General features: G+C 35.3%; 1 protein-coding gene across 3 annotated transcripts; it reads right to left on the bottom strand.

Moving 5' to 3' along the window:
- Positions 1 to 874: 874 nt before the first annotated feature.
- Positions 875 to 11,392, bottom strand: LOC123540303 (uncharacterized). Of its 3 annotated transcripts, none has more exons than XM_045325205.2 (4): positions 11,233 to 11,392; positions 4,822 to 5,072; positions 2,415 to 2,564; positions 875 to 1,698 (listed from the first exon to the last, which is right to left on the bottom strand). In XM_045325205.2, exons 2-4 carry the CDS (start codon positions 5,033 to 5,035, stop codon positions 1,361 to 1,363), a joined length of 702 nt encoding a protein of 233 aa, XP_045181140.1. In that variant the 5' UTR covers positions 5,036 to 5,072; positions 11,233 to 11,392; the 3' UTR covers positions 875 to 1,360. The 3 variants fall into 3 exon arrangements, with proteins under 3 accessions (XP_045181140.1, XP_045181139.1, XP_045181138.1); XM_045325204.2 differs by lacking the exon at positions 11,233 to 11,392 and adding an exon at positions 6,960 to 7,103; XM_045325203.2 differs by lacking the exon at positions 11,233 to 11,392 and adding an exon at positions 5,883 to 6,085.
- Between the last annotated feature and the right edge of the window lie 512 nt (positions 11,393 to 11,904).

Below are 11,904 nucleotides of genomic sequence, written 5' to 3'. Positions count from 1 at the left end.
GGTATTTTTTAAAGGATTACCTTTGTAATATGGGTTAGAATAATCATCAATGCTGAAATGAAGCCAGAGAACACATCTGATTTTCAACATTTTCAAGGGGATGCTTCACAATCCCCAACCGCTAGTTCTCCATCACCTGCCCCACAATCGGAGCATCGTTGATTAGTTCACACCTATGCTTTTCATATGTGACGCACAGCTCAAAATTATTCAGGTGCGCCCCTGTATGCATCCGCCAAATCAACAGACAACATGCTATATAGACACTATCATGAAATATACAAAAGAAACTAAAAATAGAAGAATATCTAGGGCTGGGGTAAAACGCGCTGTCTGTGTGGTGTTAATCCGTTTAATGGCCCTTACGCTTTCCAGAAAGACGACCCGTAGTGACGTACTCTCCGTATGCTGGCATTCTCGGATTTTACGGACGTCATGTTCTTTATGTCCAAAGAGTGCCGAATATTGCCGAACAACAATACGGAGTCACACGGAAATTTCCGAGTTTCATTACGGGTCCACTGCTCGGGCAGATTGTATAATGTTAGGTAATCACTAATTCTGTATTTTGAAATACCCCAATACATTTACTTCCCTTTAATTAATCTCTTGACTTCACACAATACTGATTTGGTACGGCATTTAAACATAGCTAGTGAATCTGACTTACAAAAGCTTGTTAGAACCGTTTACTTTCAATAGTTTCCAATTTTATTTTGTGCTACTATTTTAGAATCTAGTTTATATAATTAAAAACACAATGCACCTATTTTTATCTTCATACCTTGTAACTTATTCGCTCAAATGGTGACTGGTGGTGTGTTTTTGAGAAAAAAAAACATTATGTTTTTTAGTCTAGATAAAATCAACAAACTTACTAAGTCTTTTTTTTATTTCAACATTTTGAAAAAAGATAACTAAGCACAGAAAATTCTATACAGATAACAATAACAAACAAAACATTTCAACATATATATCACAAACAATAAACGATATATTTACATTAATGCGACACACGATTGATATATTTAACATTTTAGCTGAGGTTTATTACTACGTATTTTCAGGATTTTGTTTAAAAGAAGATTGAAATACGTACAAAACCAATTAGTGGATAGTTCAATAGGTGTGCGAGTACACATGTAGTCAATTTAAATACATCTCAACATTTGTTTTTGTGCCCTGCAGTAGAGTTGCTGAACAATTTGTATCGAACTGACCATAACGTAACAATCGTTGTCATGTCGAAAATGTGTAAAGTGAGTTAGAAAAGATATCAATGGAATAAATATACTTAAAGTAGAGATTTGCACTTCATTGAGAAATTTGTCATACCCAATATACATTTCTTCTAAACGATTCATCCATTATGATTCGCGCCAGACGAGAATTTCAGTTTCCTGCGCGTGTCTGGCCCATTCGCACTGACTTCCGGTCCGTCACGTGAGGACCAGACTTTCTTCCGGGTAGTATCTGTATCATCCATTTGTATTTCTTCAACCGGATGTTCACTATCTGCAGTTCTTTTCTTTTTAATGCGCTTCTTTGTGCTGATGTTTCTGCCGACACACATAAGAACGCCGGCGGCAATGTTGACGACGAAGCCCATGACGGCCAGTATAAATGACCAACTTAGTGAGAATGATAGTCGTTTGATACTCACGGCATACATGACGATCCCGATGATAGCGAACAAACCTGAAATATAATAGTGTCTGTACATTATTCAGTTACCTGTTACCTGTTACTAGTATACATAAATAATACACATTATCATGTTACCTGTTATAAGTAGACCTATATACAGACAATACACATTATTCTATTACATGCTACCATTATGTACAGATAATATTAATTATCGAGTGGACGCATTGGTCGAGAGGGCTAAGACGCTTTCCTACGGAGGTGAAGGCCCCTGGTTCGAATCCTGGCTACTCCCACTGCGGTGTGTCCTTGGTCAAGGCACTTTATTACGATTGCCTCAGTCGACCCAGCTGTAATGGGTACCAGCAAATTGCTGGGGGTAAGGTATAATTAGTTTTAACTGTTCTTAATATACGGTCGCTAAAAAGTTCTACAGAGCTTATGTTAATTGTTTCACAAAGCAACGGCAAATAAAATTTACCTTTACCTGTTACCTGCTACCATTATGTACAAATAATACACATTGTCCCGTTACCTGTTATAAGTAATACACATTATTTTATAACCTGCTACCATCATGTATAGATAATATTCATTATCCTGTTACCTGCTACTAGTATTTGCAAATAAAACGCGTTATCCTGTTACCTGCGACCAGCATATACAAATAAGACATATTATCCTATTACCTCAGTGTACAGGTAATTAACATTGTCCTGTTACCTGCTAATACTGGTATAAAGGGCTACTATACACTATCCTGTTACCTGATACATATGATGTAATCACGGCTCCTGTAGCAAGTTTCTTCTCCTCATATAGACCACACAGGAAGAACACGGACAAGGCGAAGAAAAAATAGAATCCAATCAAGGAAAATACGTTGAGAACGGCACTGGCGGTTATTAGACCTTTCTCTGTAAAATATATATAACGAAAGATGACGGGGAATTAAAGAAACTGAAATATGTTAAACATATGAAATTAGTTCTCGCCTACATCTTATCCCAATGTCTACTGATGTATAATAATACACATGAGTGAGAGCAAAAGGAGGGACTATACCTAACATTTAAAGCATTACTTCTTAAATATATCCGTTTTTGTAGAGGTTTCTGAGAGACATTCGGACACATATTGCCGTATGAATTACAATTATATGCGAGATTTGCATCAGCAAAATTAAGTAATACAAAAATGTTACCTGTTTGGAATTTATACAACTGAAGATAACATATCATCCAGAGATTATAGAGCGGCGCGAAAAAACCCATTTTGGAAACAACATCTTTAGTCTTACAAAGCTCCAACTAAGTCATCGTACCTACGTTATAAATCAGTCAATCTTGCAAGTTTTAATAGAGATAAACCACAAAATTAGTGAAGGTTATGTCTAATATCAATTTGGATATGGAACAGTGACCTTTTGCAACTCTATAGCCAGGGGTAGGGAACTCATGTGAAGTATATTTTCGACAAATCTCTTTTCAACCCATATTACTTCGTTCATATTTAAATATGTATTAAGGATTTTCTTTATTTAAATGTTTTGTTAAAATGATTTCTTCTGTCTATAGTAAAAATAGTTACAAATACACAAAAACTAACATTATCTTAAGAAAATCGCCCTTAGATCTTTTATTTTGTAATGAAACAAGACAAAGTCTAGTCCTAAATATAAGACCTGACATAACTTATATCACGTTATAAGTTCATTTTAATTGATATTTTACATTTTTTTATTTTCCATGTTATGTCAGGTCTTAACGTTGAACTGAAATAACGTATAGCACAAAAATCGCTTCAGATTTGAATTTTGATCTGAAGGTTTTTAAACGACTTTCTGGCAAAAATGACTGAAACCTTCACATTGAGTATGAAGAATAATCATAAATGTCCTTTATGGCAGCAATTAAAAAGTTATATTTTACCTTATTTGTTATTAATTAACCGATTAATTTATCCAGTATCCAATCCGTTGAAAGTTTTGAATAGTGGCACGGTAATAACCGAGGGGGTTCCGGATGTAAACATGATTTGCATATTAGAATCATTTCTTGAACGAAAGTTACATTTTCTCTTTCTCATACAGAGAAACTATAAATGTCAATAATCTTTCTATTTCCAGAAGAGACATTTAAAATTTATAAGGATAAAAATAGAAAATATACATTTATGATGAAAAAAATCAAAATTACAATGAAAGTATTTGGCGGGAAATATTTTTTCGTCTACCGCCGATCAAAGTCAATTGGTACTTTCAATTTCGAAACAAGATGATGGCATGTCAAACATTCGATGTCAAAAAGATGAAGCGTCATATCGTGGATAATAATGGATTGTAAATCATTTTAACCTTGCAGAATTGAAGCAAATGTATTTTTGTTCCTATTAGGTACAAAGTTTACCGGCTTTATAATGTTTTAGAAATTGATTTTATGCTACACTTCTTTCATACTTAGCGTTTAGACGTCGAAAAAGACTTTGATAGTAAAAATGTAAAATGTCAGAATATTGACTGTTGAACGTCAAATGACAACTTTTTCACGTCTAATTATTTGGACTAGACAAAGTCATAAAAAATTATCTTTATATCAGTGCAGAGTTGAAACAATGTTAAATATCACTTATCTTAGAAAGTGATAAAACTAAAATATAGTAATATCGCCATATACTTCTTTTATACAAGACTTGTCGTTAATAATATATGACATTATTTTTTGTGAAAGAAAAAAAAACCCACAAAACACCAGGACAACGTTCAATAAGCGAAATCAAGACCGTTGGCTTAGAATCACTTGCTCCTTGAATTTATGAGTTCGAGACCCGGTCAGAGGCAACAACCAACTGGTTTTTTTGAAGGTTAATGATTCTACCTAATGTCCACAGGGCCTAAAATAGCGTCCTGGAATTTGTGCATTGGTAAAAATGAGGGACAACATGTTTTATTATTTAGATATTTTATTCCTTTTAACAAACATGTTCCTTTTAACAAACATGTACAAAACAGTTTGACATAATAGTATTTTGAAACCTCACCTTTGAACACACTCAGTCAAACCGAGATATTATTTTGATTGGTTGCGTTTTGTGCTTTCAAAGGATCTTCGTAAAGACAAATTTCATAAAAACGTATTTTTAAAAGAGTGCCGTTTGGTGGGCGTAAAATCATACCGTATTCATGATCCGCAAAATAAGTATGCGTGTCGTAGCATGTGTCATTCAATTTCTTGCATGCCTGGAACAACCCCGAATGTATAGAATATCCGCTTTCAGTCTTGACTGCCCAATGGTCTGTAGAGATACCGGTAGTTGAGAGCACGAGACACACCACGTTTACAATAATGGCCACAACACTCCAATGGATTTTGTGCTGACACGAGCACATCGTGCACGGCAATTGTAGGGTGATAATTCCCAGTCGCCTGAAATAATAATAAAATCCTTAAAACAATAATGAAATATTTGAAATAACACAAAAACTATAACTTACTACTCAAAAATATAAAATAAATCGTTTAAAACAATAACTTAAGGGTTGAACAACTGACACTGAAACCTGCCACTGAACGACATAACGAAATGACACAAATCAGCCACCATATTCTAGTTTATGAATCATATATAACTGCCAATGTTACAAATAAAATGATATAGTAACATTTTGAAATGGGTAAGGTCAAAAGTTATACCAACATCTCCATAATTGCTGACGGATAGTAAAAGCGAAAACCAATAGGAAATATAATATACGAAAAACTACAACTGGGACTTCTGCGTAGCCAAGTCGATTTTTTCCCCGTTTAACGGTGAAACACTTCCCAGCAAATAGGGAACTTGGCTGTCTTATTACTATAGATTGTCAGAATAATACCACGTTTAACTTTTTTTTCTAATGATAACTCTTCAATTTTTAAGACCTCAGGTACTATTTCTTATCTTACTTTTACTTTTAGTAATAAGGCTGTCGTGTTTGTATAACAGAAGAATGTTCTGTGAAATTCTGTTCTGAATTAAAGAAAATCTACCATACTCCCCGACTACCATCGTCCTCCCTCCTTATCTGAAACTGCGAGTAATATCGGCGTATAAATCACACAGGTATTTCCTTTCCTGTTAAAATGTTCTTTGTAATTTATCTTGTACAGAGCAACAACCTGTGATCAACAGTGATAAGCTGGTATTCACGGTCTTCCCAGTGGCTGCCTCTAGAGAGGTTGTACCGTAATACTTACTGCTCAATCCATTCTTTATAAGCCCACATTTTTCTCCTTTGTTTTCAAAGTTCAAATATCTCAAAACCCGTCATTTCGCCATTTTTTTCAAATAAATCATATAAAATCCAAAATGCATGTGAATAGGGTATGACACTGTCCCACTTGGCAAAACAACTGATGAATTTTTACCAATTATATTGGACACAGACTAAGATAGAGGTACTTGGTCCAATTAGTGACGCGTTTATAATCCGATGATCTACCGTGCACCTTGCATGATTAAAACGTAATAAGATGATTAGCTGTAATTAAAGATATCTACCTATTGATATACACCGATAAAATGTTTTGTTCTCCTTAGATTTTAAGCAAATGTAGGATTTCGCATTGATTGTTTAATACACAAAGGAAATATATTGTACTTTTGAACTTAAAAGCATGATAAGTGCTATAAAAAGGAAAAAAAAAAAGCTTGTATCTAAGACATCTTTACAAACGATGAGCATGTAGGTGACATCACTGTTTGCACCTGAATTTGTTCACATAAAATATGAACTATTCAAATGAGGTTGGCCCTTTTTGCTGTATTTTGTCAATATTAAAAAAAAATACTGATAGTATTTCTTGCAAATCAGTCTAATTTAAGAACAATATGTTGTTAATAACTTTATAGCATAACAAAATTACAACCGAACAGAATCATGTCTTCATTCCATGTGTTCATATCACAAGCTACACTTAAATGTCTTGAATATACTAAAAGCGAAAAACGTCATTAACCCTAACCCATACATGCAACAAATGTTGCTTATATCTTCTAACATTTCAAAATACTAATTGCTTATATATACGAGTTACCTATAAAACCTTATATGTTTTGATTATAAGATTATTATAAAATCCGTACATATAATTGTTGCTAATGAGATTTTATATGTACATGGTTGGCTTAAAAATAATTTATTGATAACATGATACGCCTGTAAAAAATAGGCCCCAAAATATTTACGATTGGAAAAAGGGAAAATGTTTCATTTTTAGACTTCTGCAAATTTCAGATAATTCCTTTTCATATGAAAGCACATTATTACTTACTTCTCAATCCATTCCTTAGCAGCCCACATTTTCCCGCCAAAAAATATCTGTATCTTATATTATTTCCTTATGTTTGTAAAGGTGATAGAATCCAAATTCTTCATAAAGACTGTCTATATAATTAAACTAACATTGTGTATACCAAATCTGTAATGGAACAGCAGTCGAATGATCTTTAGTACACATTGCATAATTAAAATTTAATTCATACGTAGATGATTAGGTCATATTTTAGATACAGATTATGGAACCGTTCCATGACAATACCTAAATTAGTGACTAAAATCAAATGAGATCTTTTACCTTTCAAATCTGGAAATTGTCTTCACGGTTTCAAAGGTTACAATGCTTTTACGTAAAGTAGCCAAATGCGTGTGGAGACGTGACGTCAAGAACGTCGTGAAAGCAGTATGTCAAAATTTATGTGACAGATTTTATATACCACTAACATGACATCATAATGAATATTGAGAGTCAGTTTGAAAAATTATACTGAAAAATTACTCAAGCGTGTATTGCTGTTTTCATCACGGGCATGACAGCAAGAAAATCAAGGATTTTTCAGTATTTTAAACTACATTGTATCTTTTATGCAATAACTTCATGTCACTAATACATGTATTTTCATGGAACGGCCCATGTATGAATTATCAATATTTATAATGAAGTCAAAAATACCCTCTTTAATTTAAACATTATATATTTTGTTGATAAACAAAAGTACTCTTTTAATTAGGTTTCAGAAACTTTTCGTCTGCCAACTTGTCAGAGTCCCACGATGACTTGCGACCTCTGGGCTTAGTATATAGAGAACATTGTACTGAGAGACGAGTTACGACATCTGTGAGTGTGGTCTCTTAAGAGCGCCGACTAGCTTAGCACTGGGTGGTAGTCAGTAGAAATCGTTTGGACGTGCGACATCTGCGTTCGTAGTCTATAGGAAATGTTTGACTAGCTTGACGATGACATATTGATTCCTGATTAAAATAGATCGTTTGAAAAGCCTGACAATGACTTTCGACATCTTGGTTCGTATTCTTCTAGCTTGGTGACGAACTGTATAATCTGTGTTCGTAGTCAATAGAGACCGTTAGACGAACTAGATGTTGACGCGCGACATCTGTGTTCGTAGTCAAAAGAGACCGTTTGACAAGTGTGGTTGATGACTTTCGACATCTCGGTTCTTAGTCTATAGAGATTGTTTAACTATCTTAGCGGTGACGTGCGACAACTAGGTTCTTTCGTAGTCTAGAGAGATCGTTTGACTAGTTTGGCAATAGATTCCAACATCAGAGGGTTCGCAGTCTAGAGAGATCGTTTGACTAGTTTGGCAATAGATTGCAACATCAGGGTTCGCAGTCTAGAGAGATCGTTTGACTAGTTTGGCAATAGATTGCAACATCAGGGTTCGCAGTCTATAGAGATCGTTTGACTAGTTTGGCAATAGATTGCAACATCAGGGTTCGCAGTCTAGAGAGATCGTTTGACTAGTTTGGCAATAGATTGCAACATCAGGGTTCGCAGTCTAGAGAGATCGTTTGACTAGTTTGGCAATAGATTGCAACATCAGGGTTCGTAGTCTAGAGAGATCGTTTGACTAGCCAAATGAACTGGGTCCGTAGTCTACTGAGATTTCTAAACTAACTTGGTTCGTAGTCTAGAACGGTCATTTGACGAGATTGGTAAGAAATTGCGTACACTGGCTTCGTAGTCTAGAGAGATCTTTTAACTAACAAGGTGATGAGCTTCGACATCTTGGTTCGTTGTCTACGAGATCGTTTGACTAGATAGAATATGACGTGCGACAGGCTCGTAGTCTACGAGATCGTTTGACTAGATAGAATATGACGTGCGACAGGCTCGTAGTCTACAGAGACCGTTTGACTAGATAGAATATGACGTGCGACAGGCTCGTAGTCTACAGAGACCGTTTGACTAGATAGAATATGACGTGCGACAGGCTCGTAGTCTATGAGATGGTTTGAGTAGATAGAATATGACGTGCGACAGGCTCGTAGTCTACAGAGACCGTTTGACTAGATAGAATATGACGTGCGACAGGCTCGTAGTCTACAGAGACCGTTTGACTAGATAGAATATGACGTGCGACAGGCTCGTAGTCTATGAGATGGTTTGAGTAGATAGAATATGACGTGCGACAGGCTCGTAGTCTACAGAGACCGTTTGACTAGATAGAATATGACGTGCGACATGCTCGTAGTCTACAGAGACCGTTTGACTAGATAGAATATGACGTGCGACAGGCTCGTAGTCTACAGAGACCGTTTGACTAGATAGAATATGACGTGCGACATGCTCGTAGTCTACAGAGACCGTTTGACTAGATAGAATTTGACGTGCGGCATGCTCGTAGTCTACAGAGACCGTTTGACTAGATAGAATATGACGTGCGACAGGCTCGTAGTCTACAGAGACCGTTTGACTAGATAGAATATGACGTGCGACAGGCTCGTAGTCTATGAGATGGTTTGAGTAGATAGAATATGACGTGCGACAGGCTCGTAGTCTACAGAGACCGTTTGACTAGATAGAATATGACGTGCGGCATGCTCGTAGTCTACAGAGACCGTTTGACTAAATAGAACATGACGTGTGACAGGCTCGTAGTCTATGAGATGGTTTGAGTAGATAGAATATGACTTGCGACAGGCTCGTAGTCTACGAGATCGTTTGACTAGATAGAATATGACTTGCGACAGGCTCGTAGTCTACGAGATCGTTTGACTAGATAGAATATGACGTGTGACAGGCTCGTTTGACTAGATAGAATATGACTTGCGACAGGCTCGTAGTCTACGAGATCGTTTGACAAGGGCTCGTAGTCTACGAGATCGTTTGACTAGATAGAATATGACTTGCGACAGGCTCGTAGTCTACGAGATCGTTTGACAAGGGCTCGTAGTCTACGAGATCGTTTGACTAGATAGAATATGACTTGCGACAGGCTCGTAGTCTACGAGATCGTTTGACTAGATAGAATATGACTTGCGACAGGCTCGTAGTCTACGAGATCGTTTGACTAGATAGAACATGACGTGCGACAGGCTCGTAGTCTACGAGATCGTTTAACTAGATAGAATATGATGTGCGACAGGCTCGTAGTCTACGAGATCGTTTGACTAGATGGAATATGACGTGCGGCAGGCTCGTAGGCTACAGAGACCGTTTGACTAGATAGAATATGACGTGTGACAGGCTCGTAGTCTACAGAGACCGTTTAACTAGATAGAATATGACGTGTGACAGGCTCGTGGTTTACTAGCTAGACGATGAGTGTCGACATTTAGGCTCATGGTACATAGAGACTGCTAAACTAACTTTGCGTTGACGTGCCACATTGATATTGTTTAAACATGGTTACGTCAACGTCAGGTAGGTGTATAATCTCTTCGACGTGTTATAATATATTAAAACATGGTTCTACTATGTACTATATTTAGTTAGATCACGCGAAATGTAGTTTTGAAACGTTTATTTCTTTTTGTTATAAAATCGACTGATCTTTGGATCAATGGATGAGGTTAAAAAGTGCATGTTTAATATCTTATTTGAAGGTTTTGTTCTAAATTATTATTATAGTAAAATGTGCGAACAGTCTATTAATAGACTATCTCGGTGACTATGTAGACAGATTTGACCAACTCTGAATATAGGTAGAATAGAGACCAGTAGATTTGCTACCACTGGGTACATAGGCTATGATAACCTCTGTATTTGCATAAACGGGAGGGCTGTCAACCGAAATTAAAACAACAGTTTGATCAAAACTGCAAGTTAAAGTAAGTGACTAATACAGTTTAAGATTTATGTAAATATAATATTTATTTTTCTATATACCCTCACAGTTCAACTATTACACAACGTGTTTAAACGTTATACCATTTATTAATGTGAATCGTTTATAGACAGTACGGTGAATTTTATACATGTATTTTTTTCTAAAATGAATGTTTTGGACTTCTTTTTCCACTCTGTGGTGAAACTTAAGACTGTTACGTGCATACATCATATGTATCAATGAACAATATAGTATAGATAGATTTTGTTTGAATAAACATTCTTTAAAAATGTAAATAATAAGGCACAGTTTTTGTTCTCGGAGATTAAATACGATGAAATTTAAGGATGACATTTCAAAATAGCATACATTTTTGTATATACCTTAAACAATATCATTCGCGTGTATCACGCTATACACAAGAAAGATATTAAATGTATTTCTCTGTATGATAATACAAGATAATTTACTGACCTGTTTTATACGCTTATTCAACAAACGTAGGGATATAAACGTATTCCGCCATTTTATACCCTGTTTATCAGTCGTAAAGCATTTATTCAAATATTTCGTCAAGTTGAACTTCAACCTATCGATCAGATGATTGAATAGACAATCTCGCTGATACACGTAAAACTGATCAAATTTCGAACTATTGACAGTTTTGTTAAAGGAATATCTAAATATACTTAATACTTTTTCGTTCTGGTTATTGCCAAAAAACAAAACATACATGTACAAATTTTGAACCTGATACCAATGTCACAAATAATTTAAAGTAATTTTTTTCCCCTTCGATATTACGTGGCTACTTAAACCTATAAATATCAAAATAAATAAATAGTTTTAAACCAGACATTTATTCATTTTTTATAAAGACTGCCGAATACATTTTTCCAGATGTGTATTTATGTTATAAACTTGGCCAATTTTCAAGTATGAAAAAAAAAGGATTTATATAGAATTTGATACTGTCTGCTAGTTTAGCAAACTAGTGACTGTAGATATAAACAGCCATATCAAAGCATTCGGAAGCAAAAAAAATCGTAATTTAGATCAATTATGATGATATGTTTGCTGTAAAATACGGTAACACTGATATATTTTCTTCGCGTATGCTCGAAAAAGTCCATATAATGTCTATAA

This window comes from Mercenaria mercenaria, chromosome 16 (assembly GCF_021730395.1).
Source record: "Mercenaria mercenaria strain notata chromosome 16, MADL_Memer_1, whole genome shotgun sequence".
In the NCBI taxonomy this organism is placed as follows: domain Eukaryota; kingdom Metazoa; phylum Mollusca; class Bivalvia; order Venerida; family Veneridae; genus Mercenaria; species Mercenaria mercenaria.
This window is presented reverse-complemented; position numbering and strand designations above follow the sequence as displayed.

Bases quoted from the DNA above. Each gene is read 5' to 3' on its own strand.
- LOC123540303 (XM_045325204.2), bottom strand. From the start codon at position 6,988: ATGTGGGCTGCTAAGGAATGGATTGAGAA. The intron at 2,565-4,821 runs GTATGATTTTAC...TATATTTTACAG, and splicing joins TTTTGCGGATCATGAATACG to AGAAAGGTCTAATAACCGCC. The intron at 1,699-2,414 runs GTAACAGGATAG...ATTATATTTCAG, and splicing joins GATTACATCATATGTATCAG to GTTTGTTCGCTATCATCGGG.